Here is a 13,411-nt window from a genome sequence, read left to right as displayed (position 1 = left end):
TGATTTTATTATTTTGGGAAGTTTTTAATATTACGTAACTATGCCAATTCTTCAAAATAATATAATGTATATTAACCTATAAATCTTAAATACTATCTTCTTAACATATTATTTGTTGAAGTATATATTTTTTAAATTTAACTATTAATGAGTTTGACTTATTCAACCAAATTAATAGGAATAGACCTAACAGATTCTGAGATTCATGATGGATAAACATTTATTATTATTATTTGATTGAAAGAAGAAAAAAGAGAGGTAACACTATGTCTATGTCTAAATATTAATTCGAATTGACATGAATCTCAATGATGACGATGATCAAGAATTGACAATTGATAACACAAGTAAATATAGAAACACACAAAATATATGTAGTTGGGGTCTAAAAAGGGTAGTGTGTAACAAAACATTATATCCGTCTAATCCCGCAAGTGGGGACGAGGGTAGTGTGTAAGCAAACCTTACACCCCTACCTTGATAATACAAGTAAATATAGAAACACACATAATACATGCAATGGGGGTCTAGAGAGGGTAGTGTGTACACACAACAACATATCCGTCTAATCCCACAAGTGGAGTCTGAAGAGGTAGTGTGTACACAGACCTTATGCCCCTACCTTGATAACGCGAGTAAATATAGAAACACACATAATATATGCAATGGGCTCTGAGGAGAGTAGTGTATACACACAACAACATAACAATCCGATCCCACAAGTGAGGTCTAGATAGTGTAGTGTGCATGCAGACCTTATGCCCCTATCTTGGGAGGTAGAGAGGTTGTTTCCGATAGACCCTCGGCTCAAGGAGCAGTGTCTATCTGCTGAAAGAGATTAATCAGAGCATTTTCATAGCAAGAAGGCTATTTTCCAATGTACCTGTAATATTCAATTGCACAATTTCTTCTACAACTAATCCATGACTTAAGCTGTTTTAAAAAGTTGTAAAGTTTCAAAAGCTAAACCAGAAAATTGTACAAAACTTTGCACCAAGCTACAGTAAAAGTTTTTCCAAAACTAAGTTTTTATCAAAACCTTTAAAGTCTACTAATTGCTCACTACTGAGCTCAGCCTTCTTTTGTCTTTGAGGATTTCACTGAGAGGTTTTGGACCTGAAAAGTCTTCTTTCTCACTTCCTCCAGATGGACCAGTTCCCTCAAGAGAATTTGCATCTTCGCTTCCTCTCCTCTTTTCTTCTCTAATCTGAGCTAGAGTCTTGGGTGCACTAAACGTCTCTGGAACGTCAGTCAGTCTCTTCCTAGAATCCATCCTCCTCCTAGGGGGTTCATTTGCAAAAGGTCGCGACTGGCCCCGTCTCCTGTCCTTGAAATGCTGCTGTCTGTAACTGCTTCCTTGAGACTGTCTCAACCTTTTCAGCCGATTGGCACCCTCCAGAAGAGTGCGGTTCAAAAACGCGGGGGAGAAAGAAACATTGCTTTCCACTTTTGAAGCCCTTCTTTGAGGCATCCACCGGGAACCCTGTGGACGATGCCTATCCCTGCTGCCTTGCTCATGGACATTCGACCTAGACAGGTCAAACCTTCTAGACAAGTGATCTGGAGAATCATTTTCACTGGCTCGTCGCTTCTTCAGAAGGTCCCGGAGGTCAACATTGTCTCTGCCGCGAAAAGCCAGTTCTCTAGGCAACTCTCTTTTACGAGATACCCTCTCTCTTCCATGAGCAGGGATAAGAAATTCTCCGACGCGTTCATTCATTTCATGATTCTCAAAGTTATAATAAGAAGCGTTTTGTTCTACGTCAGAAACAATTCCTATATCTGGATATGCAGGATCATACTCGAGGTGGTTCTCAAAATCATACCCAGCGAACCGTTCATCAAGCTCCCTGTCTTCCATATCATGGTGCATCAGATAATTATGTTCATCTTCGTGACCCAAACCTACTAATCTATCATCAACAAGAACATCAAAACCGGGAGATGATTCCAACCACTCCTCTCTCTCCACGCTGTCCTCCACTTCTTCATCTGAGCTCTGGTTGGGGGACAAATAGGATCCTCCTTGGTTAAGGCCTTCAGCATGAACTAACGAAACTAACCCGACTGCAGCAGCTTCTACAGAAGGAGATCCTGACGTCTCATGAGAAGCACTCTGCTCACCAACATTATTAATCATCAAATGAACATCCACTTCTGAGTTGATATATTCATGTGCTGCTTCCTTGGGCCCCATTTCTGAAGAATTGGGATGTTTTTCGACTGCTGAAAGATCAGTTTCACTTCCTGCAAATGTCTTCTTCATCTCAGCTGTTGGTTCATCAGGGACTTCAGAAGCTACTTTTGAGGATGTCCATGCAGTTGCACCATCATCAGGTCCATGCAGATATGCGCATCTTTCACCTTTATTGCAATAGCCGCTGAAATAGAAGTAACAAGGCATATTTGTCTTGTTAACAGGCACAGCAGATTTGTTGGGTTGAGGAGCCAATTCAGATGACGTCTCAGCATGGCTCTCTAATGGCTGAGAAAATGGACAGAGAAAAATTAGCACGTCCAAAGAATTTAAAATAACAAGTTCAAGAAGCAATTTAAGTCAAATCAGAAAAAAGGAAATGAAAGGTCAGACGAATATTTGCTTTAAACCATGTAATTTCTTGTTTGCTAGGTCCTTAAGTAACCCATTACATCGTCACAAAAACCTTCAGACCGTGGAAGATCTAACAACCAGTTTCCAAGTACTTTTCATTGTTTTCTTGGAGTATTGTAAATCCACCTCCCAAACCACCCGGCCCAACACTGACCTTTATCCATTTTGATCCCTTGGTGACTTGAATCCCTAACCTCATGGTTGGAGGTGGGTGGTCATTCAACTAAGCTATCCCTCCTCATTAACCAGTCACAAGGTACTTAACACATTTATACCCCCCCAAAAGCCTCTTTTCTGTTTGACGAGAAGAATTAATATGAGCATTTATTAGAGAATAATACAAGAGATGTTGAACACATACACCTTCAGAAATTGCACAGATTGTTAGTCAAATCAGTGATTTGCGCATTTCGAGGAGTCTGAGGTTTCAGATATCCGCACTGCTCCTAAAGAATGTTGCACTGTACAGTTTTCAGGAAAAGAATTTGGAACTTGTGATCTAGGCTTGTTAAAACTTAAAACTTCCCTGAGAAATGGTTACCATGGATTTGGCTGACACAAACAAGTCTTGAGTAGCCAGTGAATTTTAGTGGAGATCTATATTTTTGGACTCCTACTGATAAGAAAAGTGTTTAACAAGAAGATATCTCGCTTTCTTGGCAGACAAAGGCCTTGAGGAGCCAGTAATTATTAGTGGAGATCTATATTTCTTGACTCACGAAGTAGGAAAAGTGCTTCTTTGATAGGATGATATCTCGTTTTCTTGGAAAGAGGAGATAGAGACTAACACAATATCTACCCGTTGAAGAAGCACTTTCTACTTTTTAGGTCGTGGTGGTTCTACTAATCTAGAGCTTAGGCAGACTGTAGCCAAGTTGTAATCATCCTACCTTATAGACTAACACCAATATTCTAAATTCCGATATATGAAACAGTTTAAACATGTCTGAACTCGAACTATTTTAAGTTGAGAGAAATATTCAAGCCAAAACAAAAGCATATTTCATTTTGTTGCATTTTTGCAGTAATAATATGTCAAAATCAGCACAACTATCGTTTTCAAACAATGAAAGGTTTGTACTTACCGGATGTCGAAAAGCACATGTTGGGTTAAGACAGCTTCCAGCCACCCAGTACCAGCAATCCCTGGGATTGAGCCTTGCCATCTCACTATGTCGATATTCACATTCCATTCCCTGGAACAAAAATCCATATCACAAAACCAGATTCTTAGATACAATACTTGAAATAATGAGACAAGACACACACAAACACAATTATACATGTCAGGAAAACCCGGAGTCAGGCACAATGACAATCACAAATGCACAGCTAACAAAAACACCTAAGATAACCAAAACAGGTATGGCATAATTAAAACAATAATATAAATGTTCATTGCATTGAGACCTACTACTCCGATTGTTGTTATTCCATCACCTCTAAACCATAATTGATTAGACTTGAACTGAAAAACTAAAACTATAATTATAGAAACAATTAAACACAATAATAACTTAAAACAAAGAAACAGCACCAACACAGCAAACTAAATGAAGACGATTAACTGAATTCACAACTTCAGCAAACCACAACAGGATCATCGACTCACTTTATTAAAAAACTTAACATAACAACCCAAATCCTCAAATCCGTTGAATTCCCTTGCATAATCTCACCATTTAACCATTCCATCATAAAACAAAATCGAACAAATCAATGCACCCTAATCCTGAAAAAAAACACATCTAACACGATACACACACATTCTAATTCAATTTCATACGACTTGTTTACTTGACACAAAGTTTAACATACTAATTTAACATATACATTACATCAGCATTAACATATATTTAGTAGAATGACACAAAAAACATATTTTTTCTTTAAAAAAAAGTTTGGGGGTAGGGTAAGGGGAAAACGGGAAAGAGATTACCAGGTGAGGAATCAAACCCTCACCAACAAACTAATAATTCAGGTAGCCAATCAACTGAACTACTAACATTCCCGATGTAACACATAATCAACAAGCTAAAAAAACACCCATATAAAAATTAGCACAAAATGCATTCATCCACCATTTTTTTTCCACCAATTCTTCAACAGTTACATAAACCAAAAACAAATTGAAACCCAATTAGAAATGCAGCTAATCAATGAGTTAACCAAACGCCCATGTAGAAATTCACACAAAAAATGCATTTCATCCACCATTTTTCACCAAAAAAATCGAAAATTCCGACGAAATGCAGATGAAAAAAGGATAGCTATACCTTCTTACAAGTGAGGGGAGATGCTAAAAAATACACACAATCAGTAAACCGCTTCTGAAATTCTTCCTCCATTGTTTTCTCCCACAAAAAAAAAACAGACGAACAAAAAAAGAAAATTTTCAAAATTCTGAATGCATTGAGGTTCTATAACTCGATCAAATTCCAAACCCTCAACAATGAATGTGTACCTATATATATATATACATATACCTATAGATACACATATACATACAACAACTGTATAGGGTGGGGTGGGGTGGGGGTGGTAGGGTATGAAGGTGATGATGATGCTCAAAATTTTTATAGAAGCTAACGCTTTCTGGGTTTTTTTGTTTTTTTGTTTTATAAGTTGCATTGTTTGCAATATAGGTCCTTGTATTTTTGGACATGTTGCATTACTCTCCCTTAGTTTTTATTTGTATTTTAACCTATTTTGAAAAACTACTGATTACTACTGGTTCGATTAGTTCTAGTTTGTATAGAAGTAAATATTAGGTTAGAAATAAAAAAAAATTATGTTAAAGGACTTGTAAGTAAATAAGCTTAATTAAGTTTGACGGTATATTTTAGATTAGATTTTTAAATTTTTTCTTTAAATGTATGTTTGACTATAAAATTTTAGATTAGATTGTAAAATTTTATTCTTAAATGCATTATTGACTAAATTTTTTGAATTTAATTTATTTTTTACTAAAATTTTAAATAATTATCTTTAAATGTATGTTTGACTATAGATTTTGGATCAATTTTTTTAATTTTGTCTTTTAAAAAGATATTCAAGTTACTCGTTTTTAGGTTTTTGAACTTTAGTAAATCTTAGTAGGTCAGTTGGTTGGCTACTAGAATTTTTATTTTGTTGGTGAGGGTTCGATTCCCCGACTTGTAATCTTTTACCCCATTTTTTTGAAAAAAAAGTTGCACAATTTTAAGTTTCAAAAATCACAATTTCAAAAACTCAAGTTTTCTACTTCTAAATTCAACTTCAAACTCTATGACAAATGAAAGATTATTCGACAACCAATCAACTGATTAATTATATATACTATAATTGCAAATTATGTGCGATAAATTTTGTGATTTTTTGGTTATGATTTGTGCTTTTTTGTCATGTTTCCGTTTTTCCCCTTTTAAAAAATTTAATTATTGATAAATTAATTGATACAATTAATCCATATTCATATTAACTTGATTCAGTGCACGATCATTTAAACTAGGAATTTTTCTAAAAGTTTGAATCACTTATTATTTTTTGGGGTGGGTGGTTATGATCAAAAGCTACATATATAGAAGTGATTACCTTCAATTTATTCAATTTTTTTTTACTAAATATAAGATTTTGTTATATATCATAATCAAAAAATTTAGAATCGATATAATAAACACATAGTCAATATTCATTTTGATTTAATTTAAAAAGATAGTAAGATGTTCTCATACGTGAATGTGGGTGTAACACCATTATATTTAGCCTAATGTAAATTTTCATACATATTTTTGTACAAATTTGGTACAAAAAAAACTGATCCAAAAAAGCTAATGAGCTTAAAAAGGTAAAATAATTATAATAATATATTATTATTTAAAAGTTTCACATGAACAAAAATATTCATGTGACAATAGGTAAACACCAATTAAACACATTAATTGAGAGGATCTCGAGATATTATGTCAAGAAAAACATTATTCGACACTTTAACAATATAAAAGCTATATTATTCGAATTCTTAAAAATTAAATACCTATACAGGCATATTAAATCTTTCAGCATATAGGTGTAACAATATTTTCAAAACGTCCATGCAACATATATCATAAAAGAACAAAAAAAGATGCCCCCAAAAATTGTTTACTCAAATAATTCTATTTAATACAAATTAAATATTCTTTTATGCTTGTGACTTATGAAGGATACCTTTTGTTATAGTATCATGAATATTATTTAATAATCTTATTCTATTCTACAACTTTTTAGATAAGAATAATATATAAAACCATTCAATAAATCCATTATACTCTTGAAGTGCTTCTTTAATTTTATTAAGTTTTTTACTACATTTTTTCTTACCATTTAATTTTTTTTCTTGATTGGAGAAAAAATAAACCAAATTTAAGGAATAGAATCCTTATAATTAGACAGGTTTACTAATAAGAACTTTTCCAAACAATTGATTATTGCTACATGGAAATGTATTAGTAGACTATGTTGGGGTACTATCGAGGGTTGTGGTGGTATGGATATGTTCTCTTCAACCTTAATGATCTCGGATTTGAGGTAATTTGGGTATGGAAAACATCTTAGGGAGCATTTTCACCTTTAATGAGTCTTACGTGACTCACGCCGTCACGCGAATCTGGATTTGTCAAGATTGGAATGGAGATATCAGACATCGGTTGGAACAAAAAAAAAACTATTATATTGAAGCCAAACATGAATCTAGGATTTGAATTTGATGAATTAGATAATATTGAAACTATTGTATATATTGATCAAATTTGAATATTTGTTGATATTTTCATGTGTGTATTTATGGTTGGTCTAAAAACATTCGTGCATAACGTCGTTTTTTTTCTTATAATTTTAAGGGGAAACGGGGAGGTGATTACAATGTGGGAAATCGAACCCTCACCAATAAGACGTGAGTTCAGGTAACCAACCAACTGAGCTACTAAGATCCCTCCTAACGTGGTTATATGTGCTCATAAAAGCAAAGCATCAAGTTCTTATCTATGTTATAATTGAGAGTTGATGCTTAAAAGGAGCTAATTTTGTTCCCTTAGAATGAAACTATTCATAAAGATTCTATGAATCTAATATCTAATCCTTAGTGTTGTTTCTCCTATTTTTTACTTCTTGTTATGTAGCCGCGCTTGTATCGTCGGATCCTATAAAAATATACTCCCTTGATATCAGTTTGTTTGTCTTGTTTTGACTTGACACGAAGTTTAAGAAAGTTAACAAGACAGAGAATCTTGTTGTCTTAAACTAAAAATATATCAAATGTATCAAAACCAGACTTTTTTTTTAAACGGACTACAAAGGACAAACAGATTGAAACTGAGGGAGTACTGCTTTTGGAGGATCCCATCGATACTTTTGAAGAGTCCGTGAGCAACATAGCTTTTGCTTTCTTTATAGGCCTAAACAACATTGATTGATTGTCAAGATTACATAATAATGGACAGTCAGAAAGAAAACAAAATCTGAAGGAATTTCATTCATTAGAACACATTATGTAACAGTGCCACAGTTACAATGTAGTTAGGAATTAAGGTCTCTGAAGGTAAATCTTCAATAAAAACTTAATGTCGCCGCGTCCCTCAATATAACTCACTTTCTCTCAAGTCACCTCCTGAAAAAACAGAACAGGATGTTAGTAAATGAAAAATGGTGTTGGAAAGTGAAACGTCGATTAAGGCAGATGTCTCACCAGAATCCTTAGGTGTCTTGCACTTATAACATTCAGCTCTACTGGCATAGTTGTGCATACCACAGCCTATTCTGTAGATCAAGAAGGAAGTTTTGTCAGTTAAATATGCTCGTAGTAAATATCGAGGACTTCTAGTACTTTTTATTTTTGGTATTCACTTTTGGTTTATATAACATAGGACTGCGATGTGAAGGGGAGCCTTGGTGCAACAGTAACATTATCCGTAATGTGACTAGGACGTCTCGAGTTCAATCTGAGGAAGGTGAGGCTGCATACATAAGACTCTATAGACTATATGGCTTGGCCATTTTCTGGATCCTGCGGATCGTGGGAGCTTAATGCAGGGGTCTATACCTTATAATATTGGATTAAGATGAACTTAAGTGGAGCGATATGGAAAATGAGGATTCATATAGCCGATCAAATTTGTTGTCGTAGAGTAAGTCACTTGCATGGAAAATGAAAAGTGTGAAACTAACTTGGTGCAAATCCAATCACCACTCTTCCAACCAGGAAGAACACTTGAATCATATCCATAACCTGCTGGTGCCATCATTCCTGTGCCAATACCATAATAATCACTTTTTACGGAACCACATCGATAGCAACTTGTTCTGCTTGCATAGTTGTGAGAACTACAGTTCATACCACTACAATACCAATCTCCAGCAAGAACATCTGTTTTGTTTAGTCCATACATTGCAACGTCAGCTGACGTTGCATATTTAGGACAGCTACATCGTTGGCATCCATCCCGTTTCTTGAAATTTACGTGCTGGCATGCAGCACACATCCAATCTCCTTCCCTGTTCATCTTCTGTCCTTGAAACCTGAATTCAGCAAACATGAAAACATCAAATCTTAAAGGCTTAAGTTTTTTGAAAAACTTTCATGAAAGACAGAAGCTTTTTTATGTAGAAGCCGGAAGAATATGAAATTTGATTCTTACCAAAGATAATGAAATGAACTACACAAGGAAAAACACATTATGAATGCCTCACCTTAAGAAAAGTTACAGATTAGACAAACTGAGCTTCTCGACTAGACGTAAAAACTTGAAGATCAAGAAATGGTTTGCTGAAGCTGATAAATTTTGATGAATGATTTGGAGAGGTTTATATAGTAACAGGATCTCATTATTGGGGCCAAAAAAAGATCCTTTTTTTTTATCTGTTTTGAATTATAGACAGTTTCCTTAAATGGGATCCACAACCACATGATGATGTTTATAAATATTGAAGAATTTTTTTGGATAAAACCTTGAAGAGTTTGACAAATGCATATGATGCTAACATCTCTTTTTTCCTAAATATTCTTCAATAATTTGAAAAAAATAGGGAATAGAATCCTAAAACAGACTTAAAAATTTGATTTTTTAACAGAAAAATTGACTTTTTATTGACAAAGATATTGGTTAAGAATAGGTTCTGGTTGTTTGGACACTAGGAGATATGCCATGGAATTGAAACAACTTCACATGAACTAAGACACTTGTCTACCATTAAAAATGGAATATAATTAATTTTGCATGGAATGTGAACCTTTTCCAAAATAATGGATTATTCCTACATGGAAATGTAAGAGTAGACTTTTTTGGAGCCACGGGCGGATTCAAGATTTAGACTTGATAAGTTTTATCTTTAAGGTACTTATCGCTGAACACATTGCATTTTTGTAGTTATTGGTTTGAAATATAATGTTTGTTGGCGTTCTTCGTGGTTTTTCACATGTATATTTTTGTTAGTGTGGTGGTGGTGGATCTGAAATTTAGATGTTGTAGGTTCTAAATTTAGATAGTGAGTTCTGAAATGTATATCTAACTCTAGACGTACTTGTCTTACGTGTCCACAAATGCACACATATATATAGACTTGATACGAAAGCACCAGCAGGTTCTATTGCAAATGCTAATCTGTGGTTGAATTTGTACTCATTGCTCCACTCACCCCAAACCCCTCATCTCTTGTTTGTGGTTGAATTTGTACTCATTGCTCCACTCACCCCAAACCCCTCATCTCTTGTTTGTGGTTGAATTCGCGACTGTTCTTTTCACGGCCCTTCCCCCACAATCCCTAAGATGGATAATGTTATAGAAATAATGTAACAAGAATCAATTCCATATTCTTATTCAGTAACTCAATAACTCTAATAGAAACAACCTCTCGAATTTTTCCTTATCTGAATGAGTCTTGCATTAAAATACGATTTTATATTGAGCTCTAAATATAAGTATGTAGATGGTCCTGCTGGTTAATGTACATGATCCTGTTCATGTTCTCTCCAATGAAGCCAAGCTTACTGCTAACTTATCGGTCAAAATCCAAGCTTTATTAGTGTGATTTAGAATAGTTCTTGGCTCATTCTTGTCTCTTCAGTTGCAAGGAGCTTACGAACACTCAACTGGGGTTCCCACTAGTTAGTTGCATTCAAATTATTGTTATTATCTGTTGTTTCTTGTACTTCCGTTACTTTTTCTAGACTACTTTGGCTTGTTTTTCCTTGAGCCGAGGGTCTATCAGAAACAACGTAACTTCTGTAAGAGGGTCTATCTAGATACATGCTACCCTTCCAAGAACCCGACTTTGTAGTTGCATTGAAATTATATGCACTTAGCTCAACAATGATGAAATGACTAACTCGAAAATGTTTCCGATTAGTTTGGTAATGGAAATGAGTTTGAGACTTGAAGGAAAGAATGAAAAGAGAAAAAGTGCAATTGGCTCACTAATAAAAGTAAAGCATCTGGTTCTTATCTGTGTGTAATAATTGAGAGTTGATGCTTAAAGGAACTAATTTTGTTCCTTTAGAGAGAAACCACTCAAATATTCTATGAATCTAATATCTGATCCTTATATAATTTCAACTTCCTTTTTTCTTGCTGTAAATTAAATGATACATAATGTTTGGTGGACTGTTAAGTTTCGATAATATGATTCGTTGGAGCACCCGACTAAAAGAAGACGTTGAAAGACAGAAAGAATGGAAAATCTGAAGGGATTTCATTCATTAGAACACTTGCACAGTTACAATGCAGTTAGAAATTAAACCCTTCTTTGAGAAACTAATCTAAAGAAACAAACTTCATATTGCCGCGGCCCTCAATATAACTCACTTTCTCTCAGATCACCTCCTGAGAAACAGAGAAATGAACAGGATGTTAGTGAATGAAAAATGATGTTGGAAAGTAAAACGTCGACTATGCAGTACCAGAATCATATGGCAGATGGCTCACCAAAATCTCTAGGTGTCTTGCATTTATAACATTCAGCTCTACTGGAATAGTTGTGCATACCACATCCTAATCTGTCGATCAAGAAGAAACAAGTAACGTAAAGATTGGACTTAAATGGAAGGACATGAATAATGAGGATTCATAAAGTCGATCCCTACTTGTTTGGAAATGAGGCGTAATATTTTTTTTTATTGAAGTTAAAGAGAACTAACCTGCTGCAAATCCAATCACCACTTTTCCAACCAGGAATAGAACTTGCATCATATCCATAACCTGCTGGTGCCATCATTCCTACCCCAATACCATAATAATCACTTTTTAAGGAAGCGCATCGATAACAGCTTGTTCTGCTTGCATAGTTGTGAGAACCACAATTCATGGCACTGCAATACCAATCTCCAGCAAGAACATCTGTTTTGCTTAGTCCATACATAGCAACATCAGCCGGTGTTGCGTATTTAGGACAGCTGCATCGTTTACATGCATCTCGTTTCTTGAAATTTAGGTGCTGGCATGCAGAACACATCCAATCTCCTTCCCTACTCATGATCTTTTTTCTTGAAATCTGAACTAGTAAACATGAAAAGATTATGAGAAAAAAATCTTCATACAAGAAGCAAAATAGGAGATAGTAAGAGTTTTGTTCCAATCTGAGATAAAGAAATGAACTTCACCTAAATCAAATGAAGAATAGAGCTTCTTGACTAAACGTAAACGTGTAGCTCAAGAAATGATTTGCTGGAGTTGATAGATTTTGATGAATGGTTTGGGAGGTTTATATAGTTGGAAGATCTCACTATTGGGGCCCCAAAGTTTCCTATTTGATCTTTAGACAGTTTCCTTAAATGGGATCCACAAGATAGAACAAAAAAATACTTGGATAAACCTTCCTTCTTGAGTGTACAGATATATGTTTTTCAAAAGTTGTCAACTGTTAAATTCATGCATTTGATGCTAACATCTCACTTTTCCTAAATATTCTTCAATAATTTGAACTTTCTTTCGCGATTGAAAAAAATATAGAAAATTTAGGGAATAGAATCTTAATTAGACAGACTAAAACAGTGATTTTTTAAACGGAAATTAACTTTTATTGACAGAGATATTTGAAAGAAAGACATGGTTAACATGAATTGGTTCTGGCTGTCTGGAGCACAGGAGATATGCCATGGAATTGAAACTGCTTCACATGAGCTGAGACACTTGTCTAAGATTTCCGAAATAATGGATTATTCCTGCATGGAGATCTAGCAGTAGCCACAGGCGGATTCAGGATTTAAACTTGATAAGTAATTTATCTTTAAGGTTCCTATCGCTGAATCCGATGCATTTTTGGAACTGTTGGTTTGAAGTATAATATTTGTTGACATGTTAGTGCTTTTTCACTTGTATATATATGGTTCGTCGTCTTGAAAATGATTAATGTATGATACATTTGCCTCTGGTTGGGGTTACTTAATTCAACCACCTTGGGATGGAAATCAAGTGTGCGTCTTTCTCCTCAAAATCAATATGGATTCAGAACGAGTATTGTTTAGTATATGCATACATTTATTTTCATTCTTTTTATATAATTCTAGCAAAACATAGTTACATAGATCTGCCTCGTCTTCTTGTAATGAGGTTTGTACTCCCAAATGTGAATGTATTTCCATGGATATACACATCCTCATAGAGGAACTTTAAAATGCATATTTTGGAGCAATATCTGGAGTTTTTCCTTATCTGAATGAGTCTTGCATTAAAATATGATTTCTTATTGAGCTTCAAATATAAGATTACTCGTGTTGAGTGTGACCGTCTTATCTAAAAGCTTAAACTATTAGAGAGAGCAAACTTTTAATTACTTAATTATGTCTTCAAC

The 13,411-nt window shown here is 34.6% G+C and overlaps 2 protein-coding genes across 6 annotated transcripts; both read right to left on the bottom strand.

The window, feature by feature from the left end:
• Nucleotides 1-933: 933 nt before the first annotated feature.
• LOC125811556 (zinc finger CCCH domain-containing protein 32-like) lies at nt 934-5,184 on the bottom strand. Its single transcript, XM_049491062.1, has 3 exons — nt 4,888-5,184; nt 3,697-3,807; nt 934-2,485 (listed from the first exon to the last, which is right to left on the bottom strand). The coding sequence occupies exons 1-3, from the start codon at nt 4,957-4,959 to the stop codon at nt 1,052-1,054; spliced, it is 1,617 nt and encodes a 538-aa protein (XP_049347019.1). The 5' UTR covers nt 4,960-5,184; the 3' UTR covers nt 934-1,051.
• A 3,012-nt stretch (nt 5,185-8,196) lies between these two features.
• On the bottom strand, nt 8,197-12,125 carry LOC125811578 (uncharacterized). Of its 5 annotated transcripts, none has more exons than XM_049491096.1 (3): nt 11,760-12,125; nt 11,523-11,618; nt 8,197-8,237 (listed from the first exon to the last, which is right to left on the bottom strand). In XM_049491096.1, the coding sequence occupies exons 1-2, from the start codon at nt 12,092-12,094 to the stop codon at nt 11,528-11,530; spliced, it is 426 nt and encodes a 141-aa protein (XP_049347053.1). In that variant the 5' UTR covers nt 12,095-12,125; the 3' UTR covers nt 8,197-8,237; nt 11,523-11,527. The 5 variants fall into 5 exon arrangements, with proteins under 5 accessions (XP_049347053.1, XP_049347051.1, XP_049347055.1 ...); XM_049491094.1 differs by having other exon boundaries at nt 11,548-11,618; XM_049491098.1 differs by lacking the exons at nt 11,523-11,618; nt 11,760-12,125 and adding exons at nt 8,316-8,386; nt 8,795-9,129 and having other exon boundaries at nt 8,206-8,237.
• Between the last annotated feature and the right edge of the window lie 1,286 nt (nt 12,126-13,411).

The sequence above is a fragment of the Solanum verrucosum genome, unplaced genomic scaffold, assembly GCF_900185275.1.
Source record: "Solanum verrucosum unplaced genomic scaffold, falcon-dt-bn FXZP01000238.1, whole genome shotgun sequence".
NCBI lineage: Eukaryota > Viridiplantae > Streptophyta > Magnoliopsida > Solanales > Solanaceae > Solanum > Solanum verrucosum.
The sequence above is the reverse complement of the archived record's forward strand: the minus strand, read 5'-3'. Positions and strand labels throughout refer to the sequence as shown.

Bases quoted from the DNA above. Each gene is read 5' to 3' on its own strand.
- LOC125811578 (XM_049491094.1), bottom strand. From the start codon at position 12,094: ATGAGTAGGGAAGGAGATTGGATGTGTTCTGCATGCCAGCACCTAAAT. The intron at 11,619-11,759 runs GTTAGTTCTCTT...CTTGATCGACAG, and splicing joins GGTGATTGGATTTGCAGCAG to ATTAGGATGTGGTATGCACA. The intron at 8,238-11,547 runs GTGAGCCATCTG...CTGTTTTTTCAG, and splicing joins CAAGACACCTAGAGATTTTG to GAGGTGACTTGAGAGAAAGT.
- LOC125811556 (XM_049491062.1), bottom strand. From the start codon at position 4,959: ATGGAGGAAGAATTTCAGAAGCGGTTTACTGATTGTGTGTATTTTTTA. The intron at 3,808-4,887 runs GTATAGCTATCC...TTTTTGTTCCAG, and splicing joins CTCCCCTCACTTGTAAGAAG to GGAATGGAATGTGAATATCG. The intron at 2,486-3,696 runs GTAAGTACAAAC...CCATTTTCTCAG, and splicing joins CATGTGCTTTTCGACATCCG to CCATTAGAGAGCCATGCTGA.